The 27,416-nt window shown below is 38.1% G+C and overlaps 1 protein-coding gene and 1 pseudogene across 1 annotated transcript in view; both read right to left on the bottom strand.

The window, feature by feature from the left end:
* The window catches only part of MYO3A (myosin IIIA), a 173,339-nt gene that overhangs the window by 82,518 nt on the left and 63,405 nt on the right, over window positions 1–27,416 (bottom strand). The window contains exons 10-14 of the mRNA XM_020911656.2: window positions 12,447–12,546; window positions 10,534–10,650; window positions 7,366–7,470; window positions 7,175–7,258; window positions 4,467–4,669 (exon numbers count right to left, since the gene is read on the bottom strand). Of these exons, the coding sequence (XP_020767315.2) occupies window positions 4,467–4,669; window positions 7,175–7,258; window positions 7,366–7,470; window positions 10,534–10,650; window positions 12,447–12,546 (609 nt within the window). The remainder of the gene's footprint in view (window positions 1–4,466; window positions 4,670–7,174; window positions 7,259–7,365; window positions 7,471–10,533; window positions 10,651–12,446; window positions 12,547–27,416) is intronic.
* LOC110149266 (heterogeneous nuclear ribonucleoprotein A3-like) lies at window positions 581–1,665 on the bottom strand (annotated as a pseudogene).

Below are 27,416 nucleotides of genomic sequence, written 5' to 3'. Positions count from 1 at the left end.
TGACAGTTAACATAAAATTAACCATGTGTTACTTTTCTTACTATTTTTATCACTCTGCTCTCAAACAATTACATGACTATGCAGCATGCCTCTCTCTCATAACTGGAGAAATTGCATATCAGCCTGTCATCACCAAGTTTTTTTTTTTTAATGTACCAATATTTCCAATACTGTATGACGAATATGACTGTAATACTGTCTGCCCTAATTTTTTTTTTAAGTTAAAAATTCCTTAATATTTTATTCTGGGTACCACTACCACAATTTACAGGGCAATATACCTGATGTAATGAAAAGAAAAAGACAAAGCTACAACAGATAAAAGACCTCAGGAATGTACATCTGATTGACACTACATTGCATTAATCAATAGCTGCACTTTTTGCAAACTGTGGCTATGACAGTCCTGAACAAGAAGGCCTTCCTGTTTAAGCTGCAGTAACTTTTCAGACTATGGATCATAGTTCCTTCTGTGGCAGATCTTTACAGTTCCTCTAACGCATTTGGGACGACTGTCTCAAAGTAACCTGCAGCTTTCCTGACAACTCCTCGCTCCCTCTCCTGCTAAGAACTGTAGCCCTTTTCTTCTGAGTTTTTAGAACCTTCTGCTACCATATCCACCACTTCCACCACCAGATCCATAACCACCACCATAGGGACTGCCCGAGCTTCTTCCACCAAAACTACCCCCTTTCATGGGTCCATAATTTAACTGCTGTTGTCCACTATAATTTCCAAAATCATTACAGTTTCCACCACCACCACAGTTACCTCCGAAATTTCCTCCTTCATTGTAACCATCATATCCTCCACCACCGCCACCATATCCACCACCTTGGCTTCCATATCCTGGTCCACCACCACCATAACCTCCTCTACTACTATAACCAGGACCACCGCCATAGTTGCCACCATCACCTCCAAATCCATTGTATCCACCATCACCTCCTCCGTAACTCCCTCGGCTGCCACCACCTCCACCACCATAGCCTCCTCCTCCATCAAAGTTTCCACCACAGCCAAAGTCACCTCCACCACCTCCAAAGTTTCCTCCACGACCCATAAAGTTGCCAGATCCACCTCCACGAACTCTTTGTGATCCAGCAGATTGCATCTCTTGTTTAGAAAGGGCCTTTTTCACTTCACAATTATGCCCATTAATAGTGCCGTATTTCTGAACAACAATTTTATCAACTGTATCATGATCATCAAAAGTTACAAAAGCAAATCCTCTCTTTTTTCCACTCTGCCTGTCTTCCATAACTTCTATGGTTTCAATCTTGCCATACTTTTCAAAGTAGTCTCTCAAATTATATTCTTCTGTATCTTCTTTAATACCACCAACAAAAATTTTCTTCACTGTTAGATGGGCACCAGGCTTTACAGAATCCTCTCTAGAAACAGCTCTCTTTGGCTCCACTACACACCCATCAACCTGTGTGGTCGCGCACACATTGCTGCATCCACTTCTTCAACACAAGAGTAAGTCACAAAACTAAAGCCCCTGGAACGTTTCATTTGGGGGTCTCTCATCACCACACAATCTGTAAGTGTGCCCCATTTCTCAAAATGTTCTCTTAAGCTATTATCTGTAGTTTCAAAGCTCAGACCACCAATGAACAGCTTTCTCAAGTGCTCTGGTTCCTTGGGATCATGACCCTCCATTCTGAGACTGGACTCGTCTCTTCCAACTCGAGTTCAATATGGGACTGAGAGCCTATTATTTTTAAGATTCTTAAAAAGAATAAGATTCATTCATTAGTATATCAGCTAGGCTACTGTGAAGCAATTAGTAAATATGAATTTATTTTTCACATTATCTTTTCCTTTTCGATGTCCAGTGTTAGGATAACATTGAGAGTATCATCCAAGACAATACTGACATAGGTATTGAGAGATGATTCATCTTATAAAGAGACAATATGAACTTCACAGCATCAGTAGATACAGTACAGTACTTTCAATATATTTTCTCTTCCTTATAGTTTTCTTAATAACATTTTCTTTCCTCTAGCTTACCTTATTGTAAGACTCAGTACATATACTTTAACAAAATACACATTAATTGACTGCTTAGGTTATCGGTAAGGCTTCTGGTTCACAGTAGACTATTACTAGCTACATTTGGGGAAAGTCAAAGTTATTTGTAAATTTTGACTGCAAGGGCAGTTGGCACCCCTTAACCTCACAGTGTTCAAGGGTCACTGTATTCTCTGGCCTACCCCTACTGTAGACCCACTAAGGCTTCCCCAGGGTCCCCCACAGATACTGAGGGCGGACCACATTCCTTCAGGCAGCAGCTCCCAAGAGGCGACAACCCTCCACAGTCCTAGTTCTCAGCAGGCTCTTCGGTGTGGGCCCCCCTTCTGCCCTACAGACTCGGGGCTGGGATGATGTCACAGCACTGCCAGTCTGTGCGTATCTCACCATTTATTCTTGGTTTTTCCAGCCCTCTCCCTCTGCAAACAGTCCTCTCAGTTAGACCCTTTGAACTGGTTCTTTCCTTTCAGATCCTGACAGGGTGCATCATCTTTTAAAGGACCTACTAAGAATTCTTCTATTATATCTCTGATACTTTCACTTTTAAACACCATAAAAAAGCTTCTCTAGTATTTAAAAATGAAATTCAAATTAAATAAAAGAAAAAAAATAAATGTAAAAAACCTGGAAAATGAAAAAATTATAAAGCAAGTGTTCTTGAATTATAACTGAGATGTATTTTGACCTGAAATACTTTTCCCCAATAAACAATGTAAACTAAAGTCATTTAGGTCAGCTGAAAATAAGCTTACTTTCTTCATAGTATGCCTAAAATATGACCCTTATTGTGCTGTTTTCTAGACTATATGGTGCAATAGTTCAGTAAACATGAATGACATTATTTTTATGACAGCAAATTTGAAGTTATTTATAGTAAATACTTATATTGCATGCCTGCTTAGTCGCTCAGTCATGTCAGACTCTCTGCGACCCCATGGACTGTAGCCCTCCAGACTCCTCTGTACATGGGATTCTCCAGGCAAGAATATTAGAGTAGGTTGCCATTCCCTTCTCCAAGGGATCTTCCAGACCCAGGGATCTACCTGGGTCTCCTGTTTTGCAGGTAGATTCTTTATTGCCTGAGCCACCAGGGAAGCCCAAATACGTATATTAAAGGCATTTATATTAAATTCTATTGTACCTAAATTCCTGGGAATTTAATGTACAACACATAACTACGACAATGTAGATAATTCAAAATAAAACCAACACGCACTACCATGTGTAACACAGACGGCCAGTGGGAGGCTGCTATATAGCACAGGGAGCTGAGTTCAGCGCTCCCTGAGGACCTAGAGGGGTGGGACGGGGGCTGGAGAGGAGGCTCAGGAGGGAGCGGATATATGTATACAGAAAGCTGGTTCACTTCATTGTGAATCAGAATCTGTTTCTGTTGTATTACCAGAAACGAATACAATGTTGTAAAGCATTTATATTCCAATTAAAAAATAAATTAATTTAAAAAGTAAAAGCAGATAAAATCCACGAGATTTTATTAAAAAAAGACAAGAAAAATGGAAGACTCTAAATTGCCATAACTTTTAAAAAATACCAGGGTAAATATTCAATGCTATGATTATAGTTTTTTCATTAGAACAACAAACAAAGATGGTTTGGGATCATGAAGACAGAAGATAAATTTTGTCATTCAGCTACAAACTGCCAAAAGGAACTTGCTCAACCTGAACATACCAGAACATCATGTTGGTGGCCTAATTAGAAGGCAAGGAAAAGAACACTACAATAAAACCCCTTCCTGAATCCTTTTATTTGGGGGGGAGGGATCCCTTGTGTATAAACACTGAGGAGAATACAATCAATACAAGGATCTATTTATATATATCAGCATTTAAAAGAAAAAAATAAGTTATTTCTAATTAAATTTCACATCTGTTTTGTGTAGAGAAGTATATTCTCCTCTACTTAAGAAATCACTCTAATTTATCCTGTTAGTACTTCCATGATGGGCTTAGGCTTTCTATCTGTTTTTATAAATTTAGGTTATTTACTAACTCTTTAAGGGCTTCTCTGGTGGCTCAATGGTAAAGAATCTGCCTTCCAATGCAAGAGACGTGGGTTTGATCCCTGGATTGGAAGATCCCCTGGGGAAGGAAATGGCAACCCACTCCAGTATGCTTGCCTGGGAAATCCCGTGGACAGAGGAGCCTGGAGGGCTACCACCCATGGGGTCACAAAGAGGCAGAAACAATTTAATGACTAAAACAACTAACTGGATATAACCTATAAGCGAGTAAGATAGTGCTGAGGGATCTCTGTTTCCAATAGGCAATGCCTCATACATAGTAGATGATAAGCAAACTTTTGTTGAATTTTTGTTACATGAGTAAGACACTTTATTATTAAAACAAAAGCATCATCTTGGCTTACCTTTCCCAGACAATAGGAACTAGGTGATGTGAACTTACCTAGCTTGATGGATAACTCGGGATTTCTCCAGCAGGTATTCAGAGATCTGTGCTCCCACGACAGCTCCAGAAGGGGTAAATTTCATTTCTAAGTATTTTCCAAATCGGCTGGAATTGTCATTTATAATGGTGCAGGCATTGCCAAATGCTTCCACCAAATTGTTCACTTGTAAAATCTTCTCTTGTAGGGTTTTGTTATTAGCCTACAGAAAATGTCAAGGTGTAAAAAAAAAAAAAGTAAAATTTTATTTTTGTATGAAATGAAAGGTCTCTTTGATAAGCACTTTATGTAGATGTAAACATACAAGAACATGTTCTTGGTTTGTTGCCAGATGTTACAACCCCATTTAAAAAATTTAAGGTAAAATTACATAGAGTGAGATTCACCCTTTATATGGTTCTGAAAGTTTCTACAAACACATGCAATCATATGAATCCCACTACAATTCACATATAGAACAATCCAATAACCTCCAAACTTGTCTCATTATTCTGCAGTCAATCCTCCCCTGCACCCTCAGCCCCCAACAATCACTGACATGTTTCTGGGCCCATAGTTTTAAATTTGCAAGAATGACACAGAAAGTGAACCATAAGGTATGTAGTATTCTTAATCTGGTTTCTCTGACTTAGCCTAGGGAACTTGAGATTTGTCTAAATCTCACCCAGTGAGCTTTATTGCTTTGTATCAGGGTCCATTCCTTTTTGTTGCTGAGTAATATTCCACTGAATGGATATACCATTGTTTCTTTATTCATTTCCTAGTTCCCTTGTTTCCTCTTCTTGGAGATTATGAATAAAGCTGCTATAAATTATCTATAGTTTTTTGTACGAACAGGGGTTTTTATTTCACTTGGATAAATACCTAGGAGTAGAATTGTTGAGTTGTATAATGAGTATGGTTAGACTTTCTAAGAAGCTTCTGCGCTGTTTTCCCAAAGAGGCTGTACCATTTTGCATTCTCAGTAGCAATGTAAGAGAGTTTCATTCAGCTCCTCTACATCCTTGTCAGTACTTAGCATCCTTATCAGACTTCTAAAAAATATTTTAGCCATTTTTATGGTATTTCGTGGTGGTTTTAACTTGCATTTCCCTAATGACTACTCGGTTAAACATCCTATTTTCATTTGCTTTTGGCCACTCACATATATCTTTGGTAAATGGCTAGTCATTTTTTTGTTCCTTTTTTTGTTGAGTTCTTACTTTGGAATGTTTGAGAGTTTTTAAATATATATTCTGAATACAAGTCTTTTATTAGATATGTGACTTGCAGATAGTTTCTCTGAGTCTATAGCTTATATTTCATTTTCTTAACAGTGTCATTCAGAGAACAGGATGTTTCTAATTTTGGTGAAATCAAATTTACCCTTTATGGATTAAGCTTTTTATGTTGCTTCTAACAACTCTTTGCCTGACCCTGAAGAACAAAGTTAACTGACAATTTTCTTCTAGAAATTTTAGTTTTTGGTTTAATCTTTTGTCTATGATCCATTTGAAGTTAATTTTTTATAGTTTGTGAGGCCTAATGTAAAGTTCAATATTTTTGTATGGGCATATTCCAGCACCATTTGTTAAAAGATTATCATTAACTGATCTTTGCACTTTTGTTGCAAATCAATAAGCCACATGTGCAGATTCAGTTCAGTCACTCAGTCATGTCCAACTCTTTGCGACTCCATGGAAGCAGCACACCAGGCTTCCCTGTCCGTCACCAACTCCCAGGGTTTGCCCCAACTCATGTCCATCAAGTCGGTGATGCCATCCAACCATCTCATCCTCTGTTGTCCCCTTCTCCTTCTGCCTTCAATCTTTCCCAGCATCAGGGTCTTTTCCAATGAATCAGTTCTTCACATCAGGTGGCCAAAGTATTGGAGCTTCAGCAATACTTATACAGTACTGTGCAGATTACTTTATTCCTTTGATCTATATGCCATCTTTTCTTCAATAACACACTGTCCTGACTATTACAGCTTTCTTGAAATCAGGTAGTATTTGTTAATCCTCCAACTTTGTTCTTTTTCAAAATTGATTATTACAGTTCCTTTGCCTTTTCCACATAAATTTTTGATTCAACTCCTCAGTTTCTAAAATATAAAATCCTGCTGGGATTTTTACTGTAAATGATAGTGAATCTACAGATCAATTTGTAGAGAACTGATATCTTAATAATATTGAATCTTTTAATCCATGAACACGTTATATCTTTCCTATTATTCAAGTCTTCTTTGATTTATCAATTTTTCTATTTTTCAGCATACAAATCTTGCACATGGTTTGTAAGACATAGATTTAAATAGTTTATGCTTTAATGGTTCTAATATAAATGATATATTTAAATTTCTAACTGATCAGTTTGGGTATGCATAATTAATTTCTGTATACTGACTCCCCTTCAATTTGCTAGTAACAAAAGAAGAGGAAGTAAAGAAAGGATTCAGTGAATATATTAGGGCCAGAAAGAGAGAAAATTACATTTATAAAACCTTGTCTACTAAGACTGAGAAAAGTTAGAATTTGCTCAAAAAAAAAAAAACACATATGCTTCTTATACTTTTTGTTATATTTTACACTCACAAAGGACAACAAACGTATTATAATTTCTGGGCATTATTAAATGTGGTAGTTCATGGATGTTAACTTCATCAATTATTAAATTCTGAAATATAACAAATATTTCTGTTAGGATAGGGAAAGAAACTAAATTATACCTTTCCAAGCACTGTCAACTGCTGAACTAAGAGATGAGCACTTTCGGTTTTTCCAGCACCACTTTCTCCAGAAATAACAATGCACTGTGCAGTGAGAAAAAGGATTGGTAAGAACACTTCATCCTCACAATATTCAGTGGACACACAAGAAACTAAAAGGAGAATTTCTAAGAATGTTAGCTTCTCCTTACCTGATCTGAACTGTATGTTACCATAGACTGGTATCCTAAGTCAGCCATGGCAAAAATGTGAGGAGGACTGGCAGCTCTCTTTGCTCCAATATACAACTTGGAATGCTAGAAGTTAAAAAGAACATGTGCTGTAGGGCTTTGGTTTCTGTTTAAATCCTGTTTATTTACAGATAGAGCACTAATTTTTAAAGCAACAGGTCCATCAAATATCTGCAAAGTATTACTAAACCACCAAAAGATTAATACATATTACATATACACATACATGCACAAATCATGCACAATTATGTAAAATAAAAGTTTGATATAAAACAACAGGGAAAAATGACATGATATAATATGACATAACATGGTCAGTGGTATTTAAATGAAGACTCTTTTGGAAGTGAATAACACTTCCAAAGCAGAACTTAAGGTTTCCAAATGCAATAATTTATTTTATTTATGTATTTTTAAATGTTTTTTTTGGCCATGGGGCATGTAGGCTCTTAGTTACCCTACCAGTGATCAAACTCTTGCTCCCTGCACTGGAAGTACAGAGTCTCAACCATTGTACCACCAAAGAAATCCCTATAATTTCTTTAAATAAGCAATTTAATAAGACAATTAGGTATCATTTTGTGAATTATTTCTTAGATATAATATTTGACATACAAGTACTACTTTTTTCCTTTCATATCATTTATTATTTTTTTTTCTTTTCCATTTATTTTTATTAGTTGGAGGCTAATTACTTTACAGCATTACAGTGGTTTTTGTCATACATTGAAATGAATCAGCCATGGATTTACATGCATTCCCCATCCTGGTCCCCCCCATATCATTTATTAATAACATACACTTTTTCATTTGATTTGCCCAAGACTGCATAGCTAATTTATAGCAGAATAGGCACTCAAGCCCAAATCTTCTAAAACTTTTGTCAGTGTTCAAAATGCATTATTCTTCTAACTCTTAAAATGGTAGAAACTAAGAGAATTATATATTTTCACACAAAAAATTATATTAAGCACAGTATGAAAATAATATTCTAGAGTACTACACAAATAACTAGAAGAGTATGGACCCAACTAAAAATACAACACACACACAAAATAAATAATAAAAAGCCTAGCTTAACTCCAGAATATTAATCTATATTTAAACATTAGGGGTTGAATATTAGATAAATATACACTTAAATCCAGAAAATATACCACCTGATATTAAAAATCAATCAAAGACTGATGTACCCCATCAATGTACCTCAATGTTCACTGCAGCCCTACTTACAGTAGCTAGAATATGGAAGCAACCCAGATGTCCATTGATATGGATAAATGGATAAAATGGATAAAAAAGCTGCGATACATATATACAATGGAATATTACTCAACCATAAAAAGGAATGCATTTGAATCAGTTCTAATGAGGTGGAAGAACCTAGAGCCTATTATACAGAATGAAGTAAGTCATAAAGAGAAAGATAAATATCATATCCTAACACAGACACATGGAATCTAGAAAGATGGTACTGATGAATTTATTTGCAGGGCAGCAATGTAGAAGCAGACATAGAGAACATACTTATGGACTTACAGACTTATAAGTCTTAAGGGAGGACTTATCAGACTTACAGGGAGGAGGGAAGGGAGAGGGTGAGATGTATGGAGAGAGTAACACGGAAACTTACATTACCATGTGTAAAATAGACAGCCAATGGGAATTTGCCATGTGTCTCAGGGAACTCAAATAGGGGCTCTGTAACAACCGAGGGGGGCAGGATGGTGAGGGAGATGGGAGACAGGTTCAAGAGGGAGGGGGCATTATGGCTGATTCATGTGGATATTTGGCAGAAAACAACAAAATTCTGTAAAACAATTGATCTTCAATTAAAAAATAAATTAATTTTAAAAAATCAATCCATATGTCAATAGGAATTTTTAAACTCATAATGCTGAGTTTATAGCCACTAAGCATACAGTATCTATATATACAATGTAATTTTACTTTTGATTCTCTCATACTTGATAGACGTTACATCTACTTATTTTAGGCATCTGTTTACTGATATGATGCTTAGTGTGAACCAGTTACCAATTACCAATAATTTAAAGAGATAACATATTTCACACAAAGACCACAAACTGCATCCAGATATATTTGTCTTCTCTAATTCTATATTTTAACAATAATTATGTAACTACTGGGCTTCCCAACTGATTTGGCCACCTGATGTGAAGAACTGACTCATTGGAAAAGACCCTGATGCTGGGAAAGATTGAAGGCAAGAGGAGAAGGGGACGACAGAGGATGAGATAGTTGGATGGCATCACTGACTCGATGGACGTGAGTTTGAGCAAGCTCCAGGAGCTACTGATCGACAGAGAAGCCTGACATGCTGCAGTCCACGGAGTCACAGTTGGACATGACTGAGCGACTAAACTGAACTGAACTGGGCTTCCCAGGTGGCGCTGGTGATAAAGAACCTGCCTGCCAGTGCAGGAGACTTAAGAGACTGAGTTCGATCCCTGGGTCAGGAAGATTCCCTGGAGTAGGAAATGACAATCCATTCCAGTATTCCTCCCTAGAGAATCCCATGGACAGAGGACCCTGGTGGGCCCCAGTTCATGGGGTCACTAAGAGTCAGACATGACTGAAGTGACTTAGCACAGCACATTTAACTATTGTTTATTTATCGGTGCTGCAGGGGCTGCTGAGAGCTATTTTCTGCTCAGAAGCATGTGTATGTGGCCACTACTCAAAGGTTCTAAAAAGTTTTTCAAAGTTGAATCTGCAGGTATTTTGGTCATTGTTGTGATCAATGATTTCTTTGGCTACCCAGCACAACATGTGGGATATTAGTTGCCTGCTCAGGGATCAAACCCATGCTCCCTGAAGGGGAAATGCAGAGTCTTAACCACTGACCACCAGGAAATCCCTTAACTGTTTATTCAAAGGACTAGCTAAAATTTTATTTAGCATCATTTGGTGGTGGTTTAGTTGCTGTCATGTCCGACTCTTGCAACCCCATGGGCTGTAGCCCACCAGGATCCTCTGTCCATGGGGTTCTCCAGGCAAGAATACTGGAGTGGGTTGCCATTTCCTTCTCCATCGTTTAAATTAATTTAAATATCTAAAGAATATAATTTTTGTACAAAGTAAGAAAATACAAGTCACACCACATACCTCTGCTGAATAAATATCCAGACTCTGAAATGGGTTAAGAGCAATGAGTATGTCTCCCACATACATGTAGATATGATCTCTGGAGTAACACTTCTCAAGTTGCTCTGAGACTGTATTCTATAATGAAATAAAAATAATTTATTTCTCTTAAAAAATCATTGATGGTCAATGATCATTTTTAAAATAAATGATGATAAATAAATAAAACATCTGGAATCTGGCACAGGTCAGAAAGAAAAAGATCTATTGAGAGTAAGAAGTATAACCTCAGGTCATCAACTATCTCATCCTTTGATGGGTATTTTCTTTTCTTTCAAAAGACATAGAAGAATGTCACTGCAATCTGTGTTTTCCATAGGACACATTAAGTTATAGGGATTATAAATACACAATGCTTTCAAGGAAATAACTAAATGCAGTAGATGAAGTAAAGAGAAAGAACTCTACAATAGAGAAAGGAAGATATAGTGAATGTGATTTGATTCCAAGTCAAGGTTAGTCAAGGGCTCTGTGAAATGTCTTGGTCCTTCACTAAAATATTTGGCTTTGAAACAGAGTAAAAAGTATAGAGAAGTATATGGAATCAATTTTAATAGTGCCAGGAATCATCATTTATAGTATATGACACAAAAACAAAAGCTCTTATATACTTCGGTCAAAAAAGAGACACACACACACAAAATACAGTTAATAGAAACAAACCCAGTGTTCAATATGTAGGTTGGCCACATGATTAGCAAAGTCTTCTTTATAATCCACAAGCCTAGGAATTCACATTATTGGAAAATGTGATACACAAAGATTCATAAAGGTGTTGTCAAACCTCTGACTTGCAAACACTATTTGATTATGAGATGTTTGACGTTCTGAAGAGAGATTATTCTGATGAAGCACTTGAGTTGTTTATGCAACCCTAAATTTACCAAATGACTACTTCTGTTCAGAAAATGCCTTCTGATTTCTTGCATTTTTAAGCAAAATGCTCAGGTATGCCTCAGAAGTATTAAAAAATAAAAATCTGTGGATCAGGCAGGATAGTGAATCCAACCTTTTGCTGAAAAGGAGTCTTTTATTTTTCTAATGATGTGATTATATGAAATGAAAGGAGATGAGGAAAAAGAGGCTGAGACCATAATTTACTGGTTTGGACTTACACCTTCACAAGAGATGTGTGAAACATTTCTGAGGTCATTGGGACAAGGAGTTTCAAGCAGAATTCATTTCCTAAAAGGTGGACTCTGTGATCCCATAAGGGGTCCACAGACCATGGTAAAGATGGGCTCTTGAGGTACCTAAGAGGCTTTGGGTCCTGCCATTGAGTGTGAAACAGAAGAGGGAAAGGAGGGATTATGCCAGATGGTGGAAAGAAAAAAAAGTGAAAGCCCCTTAGTTGTGTCCAATTCTATGTGACCTCATGGACTGTAGTCCACTCCTCTGTCCATGGAATTTTCCAGGCAGGATACTGGAGTGGGTAGTCATTCCCTTCTCCAGGGGATCTTCCCGACTCAGGGATTGAACTCGGATCTCCAGTGCTGCAAGGGGATTCTTTACCATCTGAACCATCAGAGAAGCCAGATGGTGGGGTAAAAGGCAAATGGTTTTCTGATTACAGTAAATCATTCTTTTGAGACTCCTGAAGAAAACTCAGGCCTGTAATCTAAGCAACTCAAGCTTGTGGGAACTAGCATCTTTGTGATTTGAGTATAAAACACAAGAAGAAGTTGACACCAGGCTGGGGAGATCTGGAAATGTGAGTTATGCACAGAAAAACTGAGGACAGGAGAGATGACCAGGAAACTAAAAGAAGAAGAAAGCATGAAACCTACAGATGCCATTCAAAGAACCTCCTGCTCAAACCACTTCTATAAATTTTTAAAAATAGATAGAAGGCTTAATTAAACTGAGTTTCTTACCTCATCCAGAACTTCCAGAGTTGCTAAATCATCTACATCCTTGAGACTGGAAATTAAAGGTTTGCTGAAGTTACTTTTCTTGGTGTAAAGACGTTCATGTCTAAGGAATGATGAAAAGGAAAGCCTTTCTGATTTGAGAACTTATTACTGATCACACTAAAGTCAAATTTAGATACTAAGAGACTGAAAAACCTCCATAAAGCTTATTTACTTAAATTTGACAATAACAACTTACCAGAAAACAGCCTCATGTATTTTATGTTTTCTCCTCTCCACTGGGAAAATGCAACACGTCAAACTTACTTCATGGATGATCAGAGGAGTTCATTATTTCCATCAAGAGCTATCCTAAATATTTTTATTTATTTATTGGCTGCATTGCACAGCATGTGGAATCTCAGTTCCCTGACCAGGGATCAAACCTGCGCCTCCTGCATTGGAAGCACAGTCTTAACTGCTTCCATTGGAAGCACTGTCTTAACTGCTGGACATCCAGGTAAGTCCCTATCTTACCTATAATATTCTTTAATGTCTTCTCTAAATTCCAATGCATTGCATTGGAGTTCTTGATGCATTGCATCAAGAATACAAAAGTGTAAACATACATTTGGAGGCTTGAGTTGCAATGTTGAGCCCCATCAAACCAGCAGGTGTGAAAAGTCCTAGTGACCAGTCCTGCATCCTTCCCTATTGATTCACATGCCAATTCTGAGAAGTCTTTTAACAGTAAAGTCAGTTTAGGCACCAAAACTTATCTGACCTACCACCTTTCTCACCTCTTGCCCCAATGCACACACTATTCACAGAATTCGATTCAGTGATTCAGTTTTACCGGAAACTTTTACCTGAGAGTGGGGAGGCTGGCAGGCTGATATCTGATGGGGAAAGGGTGTAAAGGCATGCCTAAGATCTGGACTCAGGGATAGACCCTTCAGCTGAAACAGAGGGAGAGACAGTGGTCCAGGGTGAGGCAGGACTCCAGGCACCACAGGAAGCCAGTGGAATATTTTAATCAAAGGGCAGAGTATGGAAACAATAGGGTGGAGTAGCATGTTTTCATAAAGAAAAAAAATCATTTAACTATATTTCAGAAATAAACATTATCACTAGGTTAAAAAAAAGCTAAGAAAAGTTAAAATTCTAGTAGTGAATGCAATGTAGGGTCATCTATTCTAAGAACTTATTATATGATAAATGTGGCATTTCAAATTAGTAGAGAAAGAAAAAAATTCAAGAAATTATGCTGGAACAGCTGGTTAAAATTTTTGGAATCATGTATTTACTTTAAGCAAAAATTAATTCCAGATGGATTTAAACTTACAGATTTAAAATGTCATCATAAAAGTTCTAGGAGAAGATGCAGAAGAATAGTTGTGTAAAAATGCAGTAAGAATGGAATTTATAAGTATGAAAAGACAAAAAAAGAGAATTAAAAATGGAAGAGATTTGACAAGATAATTTTAAAGAGTACAATAAAAACACAAATTTAAAAATTGGGGAAAAGATTTGCAATATGTAGAATGGACAAAGAATTAATAAATCTAATATATCAAGAACTCTTAAAACTCAAAGAACAAACACTTAATATGAGATACCATGAGATATTAGAAGAATGACCTTGTACTGAACACACACATTTCAAGCTTATTTACTTTAATTTGGGAAGATAAATTTATCACTGTCATCACTTTCTAAAAAGATATTATCACCAAAAAGTGTTGGAAGTTAATAACCTTACCTAGTCCAGTAATATTAAAATAACTGAATAAGGGACTTCTTGGTGGCCCAGTGGTTAAGACTTGGCCTTTCAATGCAGGGGCTATGGGTTTGATCCATGGCTGGGGAGCTAAGGGGCTTCCCAGGTGGCCCAGTAGGTAAAGAGCCATGCAATGCAGGAGACATGGGTTTGATTCCTGCGTCAAGAAGATCCCCTGGAGGAGGGCATGGCAACCCACTCCAGGATTCTTGTCTGATGAATCCCATGGAGAGAGGAGCCTGGCAGGCTACAGTCCATAGGATCACAAACAGTTTGACACAACTAAAGTGACTGAGCATGCACACATGAGAAGCTAAGATCCCACATACCTGGTGGCCAAAAAACCAAAACATAAAACGGAAGCAACACTGTAACAGATTCAATAAAGACTTTTAAGAAATGGTCCACAACAGAAAATGTTTTTAAAATTTAAAAAAAACAATAGCTGAATCACATAATCTTTGTTGCCTTCCAGGCCTGGAATTCTCTGTCAAATGAAGTTGGTGAATTGATAGGCATACTATGGAGCATGTGGCCGACTGCTTCATTCTGAAGAGAAGATACAAAGCCATTTTCATGACTTTGAAAATCTAGGTTTTTACCATTTGTAAAGACTTCATTGGGGGAGTTAAAAGATGGTTTGGCCCTACTCTAGAGCATAACTCCTTTATTTATATTTTTTCCAGTGGAAGGGTAGAGGAGCCAAAGTACATGAAGCATGGTCAACCAGGTAGCAATGATAGCCAGAAAGCCAGGAAGGAACAGACTGACCTATAAACTGTTAACACTGAACTGAATTCCGAGGTGGTTATACAAGCAAAAGTTATTTGTGAAGTTATATAAATCCTTTCCTTTGTTTACATCATAGTATTAATGACACCAATGTTACAGTTAAGAGGCTGGGCTCTAGAATCTGAATGCTCAGATCAAATAACAAAAGATTTTGTGAAGACAAACAAAATGGATTATGTCTTATGAAACTTTCATTTAGAATGGGCATATGGAAATGCTTTAGATATAATTGCTATTATTATTCCAACTGTGGCCCTACCACTTATTGTCCATTTGGCACTGGGCAAGGAACTTACTCTGCTTCTTCAGAAATAAAATGGAAATAATAATGACTTATTTCATACAGATATTAAAAGATTATAGAATACATGCAAAGTGATTCATACAATGATTCATACAGCAGATTCATACTGCTATGTTTAATAAATTTTAATTATTTTATTTTTTCATTTGTGGTCATAGTCTGAGCCTTCACTGTCCTTACGCTTATTTAATATTATATTTAATTTATTTTATATGTAATACTTACTTCTAAGTTATATTGAATTACAACTTTTAAGTTATATTTAATTTCTATTTCTACTTGTTTGGTATTTAGTTGTCTTCACTCTTTTTGTCCCAGAGGTGACCCTCTACACTCTCCAAACATGAATTGTAAAAACACAATACTAAAATCAGCAGGAACTGAGTAGAGAGAAAACGTGGCCCCAGGCCTTGCTAATGGAGGATTCACGAACATCATTACTTCTGAAGGACTGCATCGCATTTACAATTAAATCCTCTGTCTATCCTGAGGGTAGTATCTCACAGGAATTTTGCATTATATCAGCAAACAACCCTTCCTTTGTTTCTCTCCCTGCGTCACTGTAGTGCTCAGACTTTTAACAGTAACAGGTGCTGGAGGAAGGTGGTGAAAAGGCCCATGTGTGTCTGCATAGTCCAGCATACTCCACCCCCAATCCCAACCCCACCCCATCTCCCACTGCTTGGAGGTCTGGCACTGCTCACCCTGAGGTCAGCTTAACTACAGAAGTCTCCTGGCCACTCCTGGCCACGAGGACTGCCTATTTCTATTTCTCCCATGTCTGTGTATCTGCACTGCCAGGGACCGCTGGACACAGCCATCACTGTGGACTGCTCCAGAAAGCACGGTCAGCACCCTGTTATTTGGTTGCATCTTAAACATAAGAGAGACAATGGGGCCAAAAAAACCAGCAGCTTATACCTGTGACAACAAAATAGCACAAGTGAAGGACTCACACTCTCTCAAGAGGCATGATTAGTTGAATCAACAATACTATCTTGATATTTTAAAAGTTACACAGTTGACCACGTCATAGGGTGTAAAAGTGAGATAAGACACTAAATGATATGCAGTCCAATTCTCTTTCATTTTTTTAGTATTTCTTTTAAAATTGTTTTATTATTCTTATTTTTATTTTTTGGCCATATCTCACTGCATGTGGGATCCTAGCTCCCCTACTAGGGATCAAACTCGCATCCCCTGTGTGGGAAGCACCTAGTTTTAACCACTGGACCACCTAGGAAATCCCCCCTTTAATTTTAAGAATTGTGAAAAGGGAGGTCAGCAAGGGATCAATATGAGATCTCCAAGCCTGCTCTGATTTGTCAGAGTTTCCCCCACCCCAAACACACATATATACACACAAAATACGGTAGAGCCTTAAACTGTACATTTCAACATCTAGTGCTGCATTCATTCAACAAAATATTTAAATTTCTGGAGCATCTATTATGTTTCAGGCACTGTTCAGAGCTGGGATAAAGCTATGAAGACAGATTAAACTGTACTCATATGGAACACACATTTTAAACACCTAAAATAGCTGGAGCATAGTAAGTACTCAATATATGTGCAGGATGAATAAATGAATGATATTATTTGTCAAAGGAAATTGTCTAATCTTCATCATTACCCTATCTTTCAAGATACTTCTACATTTTTTACCTTTTCATTTTGCCTTCATTTTATAGAATTAATTTGCATTCTTGTTACTTTATTAAAGATTTAATTTCTGTAAGACTTGGAGAAGGCAAAGTCAGCATCCTTCCAATAAGATTTTTGTCCTCTGGTGAAAAGAGTACTCCTCCAATAAGATTTTTGTCTTCTTGTGAAAAGTACAGCTTGTTAACCAGATTATATTTCTCATTTACTCTGTCTGACTGGGGAGACATAGCTTTAAACTACAAATATTTCCTTTCTATGTTGTCAAAAGGTCAGAAATACCGCTGGGGTAGTTAGTATAGCTTCACTTGTATTTCAGTTCTACACTGAAAAAAAGAAAGAACTCTTGCTGTTGCATGTTAAATTTTTACCCTTACTATTCAGTTGTACTATTGTAATGCCACAGCTTTATTTGCTTTTATTTTGGTTAAATATTCTCTTGTAAATATCAAGCTCTATCTTCTAAGGTGATTCAGGAGCCACTGGGATAGTACAGAAATCCTTTGTTAAACAGAAATCTAATCAATGCTTTTGTTTTCACATTTTTAGACATCTTTAAACTCCACTAACAAAATCACAACTGGTAACACCCATGGGCATACAGGCTCTCACCAGTATGCCCTGGAAGATTAGCTCTTATCGATCTTCAGTTTGACCCTTTTGGCCAATTGTGCAGTTTTGAAATGATGCTGAGAAAGGAGTACACCCCAGCTGGACAAGCCAGAAGAGCAGATCAGCTTTGGCGATGACTGGAGTGACAGATGCCATCAGTACCCAGCTCCGAGACACTTTCAATGGCCCTGTTCATTCACACAACTCTTCCTCTTTTGTACATAATTATCTGGAGGCTGAAGAAAAATGTTCCCATTGAGAAATCGTGTCTGTTTCTGCTGTGAATGTGACTCCTCTGCCATTTTTTAGAGTGACCTGGTTTTAGAGGTTGACGTGAAACTGACATCTGTGTTTGCCAAGAATGTTTGGTGATTCTCCCATCTGCCAAGAGTTCCTGACAGCTTTCTTCTCCTCACACTTAGCTTACAGACAATCAAGAGCAGAGATGGTTTCTGTATGTAGGTTCTTGTTGTAAAGATGGGGTAGCACAATCCCTTCAATGTGCAGAGTTAAGTAGCTGTAGGACAGACATCAGTACAGCAAAGCAATCTGGTTCCAACAAACACAGGGACTTCCCTGGTGGTCTAGAGGCTAAGACTCCGTACCCCCAATGCAGGGGGCCTGGGTTCAATCCCTAGCTGGGGAACTAGGTTCTACATGCTGCAACCAAGAGCTCAAGTGCCGCAACTAAGACCTGGCACAGCCAAATAAATGTTAATAAATAAATACTTGAAAAAAATGAGAGTAAACACAGCTGATGAGTTGCATGTAGTCTGACTTTCTGAGGAATGAAAGCATGAAGGGTCAGGAAGAGTGTGCCATTATCTTTATCACATTCATTTTTACAAGTATATAAAATATTCTTAGATTTAAAAAAAAAAACCTGAGTACCAAAAAAAGTATAAGAAAATAAATCACCTGTAACTGTATCCCCTAGAGATAACCACTGGTGACATTTTGATATCCCCTTTCATTCTTTTTCACACGCTCATAATTCTTAAACAACTCAGCAGGATCTCATCTTGGTGTCCTCTTATTCTCACAGCCTGCTCTTGGTGCCGAGGACGCATGTCCCTGCTCTGGGCAAAGGCCAGCTGATTCGCTGGCATACCTGTTTTCTCCAGGATCACTGCTGTCATGTTCTCATCTCCTCAGTGGCATCAACCTCTCCCTTTTTCAGCATACAAAGTGCTCTAGTATCTCTTATCTTTAAAAAAAAAAAAAAATCTCTCCTTTGACCCTCAGGACCTTCCAGCTGTCAGGGCCTGCCCTGTCTCTCCCCTGTTACAGCTGAGCTTCTTAAAGAGTAGTTCATATTCCTTATCTCTTTCTCATCTCATTCCTCTCCTTAAGGAGAATTCTCTTACCTGGGGCTGCCTTCCACCCCACTCCGTTGAGAGGATCTGGCTGAGGTCACTGAAGAACTTGTGTGTCCAAACTCATTATTACTCCAGTTTTTAAAATTTTCAGCACTCTTTGGCAGAACTAACTGCTTCCTCCTTGAAACACTGAGTTTATGTGGTTCTCAACCAACCACATTCCCCTGCTCTCCCTCCCTTTAGGCCACAATCCCTCAATCACCTTTTCTGGCTCCTCTCGCCCTATTAAACTCCTAAATCCTCACATTCAGTGACCTCATTTGTGTCACAGCACTAAATACCTCTATAAGCAAATGACAATGACTTTCTCCAACATGGGTTTCTCGCCTAAAGCCCAGACTCCTATGTCCACTCCCTACTGGATAACTCCACTTTCATGTTTAATTGGCATATCAAATTTAACTTGTCCCAAACAGAAATGATGACCACCCTCTACCTGGTTTTACTAAATACAAGAGAGCTGCATTTTCATCCATGGACAGGGAACAACACCCACATTTTAGGCTGGGCTGTGCAGGTAATGTATTTAAATTTTATATATTTGCATTTTATAAGTATATATGTAATATATACTTACATAGTTAATAGACACATACTGTTTTTGATGGGATCTTGTAGTACAGTCAAATCTATAGAAGAAACAACCATGAAGTCATAGTATTCTATTGCAATTTCTATTTCCAAGACTGGAATCGCCATAGTTAGCTACTTATCTTCCTTTCTTTCCTTCTTTTTGACAAAACACTGGGGATTGTGATGTCAGATCTTTCACTTAAAAAAAACAAACCCAGCTGTATTTATATAAATGTATAAAAATCTAACTTCAAAGTGAATCATAATCTTCCAAAACTAAAAATTCTGTTAAATACAGCACTTTTTTTTTTTTTTTGGCAGAGATTACAAAACTAAACGGGGAAGCAAACAAGATTAGGACAGCTGAGCAGCCAGAGATAAAGCTTTACGTGCCTGGCAGGAAGGGATGAGAGGCATGTCATTCTGAATTCTACTTAAAGGCTGAAATCTTCTGCTCTAAATCTTAACTACTATCTTAAAAATATATATATTTCTCCTCTCTTTCCCAGCAAAAAGATGGTTAACAAATTTCACTACTTTAAAGTACAAATTTTCCAGGGAGTTACTCTCAATATATTTATTACTAAGGCCCCTAATATGAGAGCAAAAATATATTTGCAGTGCAGTGCAAGTTGCTCAGTCGTGTCCAACTCTTTGTGACCCCATAGACTATACAGTCCATGGAATTCTCCAGGCCAGGATATGGGAGTGGGTAGCCTTTCCCTCTCCAGGGGATCTTCCCAACTCAGGGATCGAACCCAGGTCTCCCACATTACAGGCAGATTCTTTACCAGCTAAGCCACAAGGGAAGCTATATATATTTAGAGGACTACAAATGTGAAGGCACTCAGGGAAAATGGTTGCCCTGCCCTCCACTCAATTCTTTTACCTACCTTTGCTGCAAAAAAATTAGGAGTGTTTATATTCAGTGTCCTGCCTCCTATGAGGCACTGCAGAATTCAACAGTAAATAATCCTATGCAAATGTGTCTTTTTATTTATAGCAATAATCCCCAAAATGGATGCAGTCAAATCCTAGGCTATTGCTAATTTGAAAGAAGAGACACAGAGAGGCAATACTGCAGTATTTCTTGCAACCTTCATAAGTAGGTCAAGCCTCTTGATAATCTCTTAGGATTTTTCTTTTCCTCTCTAAATTAAAATTTTTTTAAAAAAACTAATGCCTTTAAGGGAAAGGCCAAAAGATACACATTCAGAATTTTTCGGGAAATTTTGTTCTTTTTAAAAATTGTGTTATATTTTGCTCTAATTAAGTGCATACATTTGTTGTATTCACAGAATTTTATGTCATGAAATTAAATATGATCACTTTCAGGAACCTCTTTAGATAAAATAATTATAAAACTATAGGAAATAATTGTACAAATATTTTAAGAACAAGTAAGAATTTGAGTCAAATTAAAACAGCTAAAAATGGATAATGCCATAATTAAAATAATCAATGACTTCTAGAACATCAGTGGAAACATGAACATTATAGGAATTTGGGAATCTGATATAAGCTTTCAGAATTTGTAAAGTGGCCCTAACAACTAATAAAATTTAGGTTTCCCTCTAATGAACCAGCATATTGCAATACTAAATGCTAATGTAAAATAATATTCCATTGAATGATGTTAGAAAGATTAAGGAAATGACCAATAAATCTGCCCACATGAACTTCAGAGAAACATCACAGGTTTCCATCCTCATAAAGACTTGCTGAAAGCATTTTTATGTGAAAGTCCTCAGGAGGACAAAATTTTTCAAAGTAAATTAGGACCAAAATAATGAAGAATGAACCACGGTCAGCCTTTTACTCTATCCAATTATTTATTTGTGCTAACATTACATATACATAACTAGCATGACAGATGGGACTCTATTTTGTGTTGTAAAACAAATGTATTCAGAATCTTCTCAGGCTCCTCACCCACAAACTACACGGTACAACTCCAGGGGGCACCATTCATGGCATGTCTCTGTGCTTGGGCATGAGAGCATTCAGGTGAAATATGAAATGAACAGTGTCTCCTGGAGTGGCACAGTGTGGGCTGTCCTACACCACTTATGGGTACAGCTAAGTCATGTCCAACTCTTTGCAACCCAAAGGCTATAGCCTGCTAGGCACCACTGTCCATGAAATTCTCCAAGCAAGAATACTGGAGTGGGTAGCCATTCCCTTCTCCAGGGGATCTTCCCGACCCAGGGATCAAACCCAGGTCTCCTATATTGCAGGCAGATTCTTTATCATCTGAGCCCCAGAGAAGCTCTTACAGGTACAGCAAAGGGTCATAATCAAAGTGAAAGTGAAAAAGTGTAAAAAAGGAACATAATACCAGTAATCAAATTTTTCTTACTCTTTGCTTGCACATGCTAGTGTAGGACTCCTGTGGCCTTAGAGAGTCCCCACAAGTATGTCTCATAATTGCTCACGGACAAGTTGGCTTCAGCCAGACACACCTGTGACTCAGCTCTTGCTCAGCTGGGTGTCAATAGTTGATACTCTGTTAGTCATTTTTATAACCCCTGCTGCTCCCTCAGTATATGAAGTCCTTTCTAGCCAGGTTGGGCATTGCCCAGTGCTTTCAGCAAGGCTAGGCTCAAAAATATCATAGGACTACTTCTTCTATCTTTTGTTATATTAACTGAGGAAGTCACAGAAAATGCCAGGTTTAAGGATAAACAACACAGAATCCCACTCCTAATGCAAGAATTGTCTGAAAAATTGTGACTGTATCTAATCCATCATACCCTGTCCTACTTTACTAAGAAGACACAGTTCAAGTTAAGATCATAGAGCAATCAATCTCTTTCCTTGCATGCTCAGTCATGTCCGACTCTTTGTCACCCATGGACTGTAGCCCACCAGCCTCTTTTATCCACAGGATTTTCCCAGCAAGAATACTGGAGTGGGTTGCCATTTCCTTCTCCAGGGGATCTTCCCGACCCAGGGATGGAACCCGGGTCTCCCGCGTTGCAGGCAGATGCTTTACCATCTGAGCCACCAGGGAAGCTTGCTAAATAACAAAAAGAATGGCAAGTAGAGAGAAGTTTCCTTTATGAGAAACAGAAATGGCCACAGTCCCAAACCACAGTCTATAAAGCGCAACTACCAAATCCTGTGAACTCTGTGTTGAAATGAGAGAAGCTGAGAACCAATATGTAATTCTTTAGTGCTCAACCAATACTTTATAAAGACTTTAAAAAAAAAAAGCATACATCCTGATAGGTCTACCCAATGAGCCTTGCTTGGAGCTATCAGTTCCCAGAGCATGGTTGGGCCATGCTGGAAATGTGAAAGTCTTGATAAGACCAGATCAACATGCAAAAGAGCAAGAGGGTGAGGAAGTGCAGAAGACCAGGGAACAGTGATCTATCACATATTTGTCCAACAGAGGGGTGGCCAGTGGCCAGGGGGAGGCAAGACAGAGGGAAAAGAGGCAGTTGCTATACGATGATATAAAAAGATGGTCATCATGGGTTTGTGTCATGGGCCATAGGGAATACAATGGTGCTACTTGGGCTCGTTCCAACTAAGGGCTCTGTACTCTGACCTCTTCAAGGTTCAAAATTGAGGGGAGATGTGCCAAGAGAGAGAAAATACAGATGTGGTGAGAGAATGTTCAAGAGAAACAACCTAATTCAAACTAAAGACTTGCCAATTCACCCTTCCATCATGCCCACTTTTTTTTTTTTTTGGCTAGAACACAGCTGTTCCAAGTCCCACTTGAGACGAGATTCATCACCACATATTTGTAATTTTTAAAAAAGGAGGAAGAAGAATGATAAGCAAAAGACAGAAGAAGAGTATGTGCCATGTGAAGGAATCATGTGAAAAGTTCAGACAAAAAGTTCTCCATCCCTCATAGACATTTCTTAGATGATGTCTCATTAAAAGAGAAAAATCTTTAAGAGGAGCCACAAAGCTTTAATGATGAGATAAGTAGGCAATGGAGAAATTGAGTCAGCTCGATTCAGAAAAGAAATGGAGGAAAATCAGGAAAGAAAAGCAACAAAACTCAGAATACACATGACTGAGGTCACAGATGTGATAAGTATGTGGTCTGAGCACACAAAACACAATCTAGGGTGAAACAGATCACCAGCCCAGGTTGGGTGCATGAGACAAGTGCTCGGGCCTGGTACACTGGGAAGACCCAGAGGGATCGGGTGGAGAGGAAGGTGGGAGGGGGGACCGGGATGGGGAATACATGTAAATCCATGGCTAATTCATTTCAATGTATGACAAAAACCACTGCAATGATGTAAAGTAATTAGCCTCCAACTAATAAAAATAAATGGAAAAAAAAAGAAAAGAACAAAGACCCAGTTGGCTCTCATGAGCCAGAGGTGCGGGCTCTCACACACCACAGGGTATAGGCAAAACTGATATGGAAAGACTGACAAGAGGACACGGCTGGGCAAAATTATGAACACCTTATGGGCACTCTGCAGAAGCAGCCAATCAGGAGCAAAGGGAGGAATGTCATTGCCCTGGTTCTTTTAACAGCAGTACACACTGCCTAAGAGATGGTGGGAAAATGTATGTGATCCTTCCAGGAAAAGAAACACTACATAACTATATTTTACCTAGCTGAACTAGGCTTCAAGTGCAAGAGGCAAGAAGCTAGGGTTTGAGGCTTTCTGGAAATTACCATGAGATGATGCAATTTACCTACCTAAGAGAATAATCAAAGAACTCAGGAAAGGAGAAGATCAGTTCAGTCATTCAGTTGTGTCCAACTCTTTGTGACCTCATGGACTGCAGCACACCAGCCTTCCCTGTTCATCACCAACTCCCAGAGCTTGCTCAAACTCATGTCAATCGAGTCAGTGATGCCATCCAACCATCTCATCCTCTGTTGTCCCCTTCTCTCCCTGCCTTCAATCTTTCCCAGCATCAAGGTCTTTTCCAATGAATCAGTTGGAGCTTCAGCATCAGTCCTTCCAATGAATATTCAGGACTGATTTCCTGAATTTAGGGAAATTTAGGATTGACTGGTTTGATCTCCTTGCAGTCCAAGGGACTTGCAAGAGTCTTCTTCAACATCAATTCAAAAGCATCAGTTCTTCAGCACTCAGCTTTCTTTATGGTCCAACTCTCACATCCATACATGACTACTGGAAAAACCATAGCTTTGACTAGATGGACCTTTGTCAGCAAAGTAATGTCCCTGCTTTTAAACATGCTGTCTAGGTTTGTCATATCTTTTCTTCCAAGGAGCAAGCATCTTTTAATTTTATGGCTGCAGTCACCATCTGCAGTGATTTTGGAGCCCATGAAAATAAAGTCTGTCACTGTTTCCATTGTCTCCCCATCTATTTGCCATGAAGTGATGGGACTGGATGCCATGATCTTAGTTTTTTTAATGTTGAGTTGCAAAATAGAAAAGCTTGTGAGCAACTGCCTATTCTTGTTTATTTGAATTTATTTATTACTCCTTAGGAACAAAAATGCTCATAATAGTCCTCCAGGGAGTACTGATTCAGTCATCTATTCCTTATAAAGTTCCTGGAGACCATGTTTAAAAGCTATTCAGCCCTTATTTAGGAGCTTTTCCAGAAGGGGAAGTGGTGAAGAAAGGCATAAAAAGATATCTCAGGTGGGGAATGAGAAGTGATCATTTCTTTTCTAAATTTCTTGGTCCTAGATGGGAGCTTACTACCTTCCCAGGGTTTCATCAGTCTCTTTCCAGGTTATTGATCTTGGATGGACACTGCCATCAGCTTATGCCTTGATGAGACCTTTTCTCCTAGATCTTCCAAGGAAAATTTGTTCAACCCCTTATTTTGGCCAAAATGAGATTTGAATTTTTCAAAATCAAATATACCTAGAAGTATACACATGCAAGCATGTGCACTCTCACACACACACCAATTAAAACATCCCACAAAAATATAGAAATAACTGTATATGTCAATAGGCTCATTTCAAAATCCAACAATAGCCACTAAATGCTTTGATAATTAAACATAATAAGGACCAACTTCCCCACTTTTGAAAGAATAACAATAGTTTAAAGTTAGGAAGAAATACAGAGGAAAAGCAAAAGGTATTCAAGATTACTGCCCCAATCTGTCTTGGTGTATCTGTAGTTTACCTTTTAGAACCAATGGCAGGAGGGTACTCAGGAGGACACAGGGGCCTCGGGGACACGCCCTATCTGGGCTGTCAGGCACCCAGGTCAAACTGCTCGCTCAACTGAACTTTCAGTGCTCTCTGTAGTCTGGTCTCTGCATGTCTCTCCAATCCTATTTCTAAATTTTCCTCCTTACAATTCTGATTAAGTGTATTTCCCCTTGCTTTCATGATTTTGCTCAAGCTGGTCCTTAAAGCAATAATGTTCATCTGGCGGTAACTCTATTTTCACAGGATTAAGTCTGGCTTCTCTCCTGGGTGTGGATTAAAGACTGCTTCCTGGATAAGCCCTGGTATCACTGCCAGTGGAGGTACTGCTGGCTTCTTCCAAACTCTCACAGGACATTATTTTTAATCCTTATAGGGATTGAAGCTTCCTACTCTATATAATGGTTATGTACATGCTGTTTTTAAGTTAAAAAGGAAGACTCTTTTTAGTATCTTATTTTGGTCAAAATAAGAGGCAAAGGAATTATCCGTGTGAAATCCAGGAGAAAAGGTCTCATCAAGGCATGAGCTGGTGGCAAAGAGTCTGACCAAGACAGAGATGACAGAGCACAGAGCCTACAGCTGCTTCAGCTGTCAGGCCCGTGTGGAGCGCCTCATCCAGCCTGAGCTGGCCTCCGCTAATATGCAGACAACACGAATGCTGTCTCAATCCATCATTTCTACGGTGGCAAGGACTATATCATAATTGATAATGGGCTGAGTGGGGCTGTAAGAAATTTAGCCTTGTTATGGAAAGTAGGAGAGAAAACGATGTCAAGATAATCCTGAGATTTCTGGTGGTTATGGGGTGAGTGGTGGTGCCACTAAAAATAAAGGGAACAAAGAACTAATTTGGGGTGGGACAGCACAGGCTTCATGTTGGACTGGTTGAGTTTGAAGCAAGTTTCTTTGAAATACACATGTGGAGATGGGAATGAAAAGGAGTTATTATGACAGCAGTCAGGATAGCATTTTAGAAGTCCTGTGTATTAAAGGTGAGTAATTCTCACCATGACATTGTCAGAGACTTTAGAGGAAAATTATCTTGCCCAGAAAATAGAAAGTAAAATTGGCAGACGTACTGTATTGCAGTGAAAGAACCCTGTTATTATTTCCTATTGATTTTTCTGCTTCCTTCTTTTCTTTTCTTTTCATAAAATCAAAATCCCATTCTAGTGAATGTACATTACATAAAGTCCCACACTTAGATAAATAATTGATAGCTTGAACCAGGCACTTGTAGCACTAAAGTCTGGACAATTTTTAAAATTCATCTTTCATTTGTTAATCCTTTGAAATGTGTCTCAAATTTGCCTTATACTGTGGTTTAAAAATCACATATGTTGGGAAAAGTGGGATGATTAGAGCAGTTTGGGATTGACATGTACACATTGCTATATTTAAAATAGATAACAAGGATCTACTGAATAGTGAAGGGAACTCTCCTCAATACTGTGTAATAACCTGAATGAGAAAAGAACTTGAAAAAGAACAGATACATGTATATGTATAACTGAATGACCTTGCTGTATACTTGAAACTAAAACATCATTGTTAATCAACTATACTCCAATATAAAATTTAAAAAATTTTAATTTGTGGTAGAAGGATATTTAAAGATATGAATATAAATATTCTTTCACTAGTCAGTGAAAGAAGGCAAGCTCCAGGACACATATATTTCAATTTTGTTTTTAAATGTATTTCCAATAATAAGATACTAGAAGGTATAGATTTAAATTTTATAATTGATTTTACATTGT

Source organism: Odocoileus virginianus, chromosome 9 (assembly GCF_023699985.2).
Source record: "Odocoileus virginianus isolate 20LAN1187 ecotype Illinois chromosome 9, Ovbor_1.2, whole genome shotgun sequence".
NCBI classification, from domain to species: domain Eukaryota; kingdom Metazoa; phylum Chordata; class Mammalia; order Artiodactyla; family Cervidae; genus Odocoileus; species Odocoileus virginianus.
This window is presented reverse-complemented; position numbering and strand designations above follow the sequence as displayed.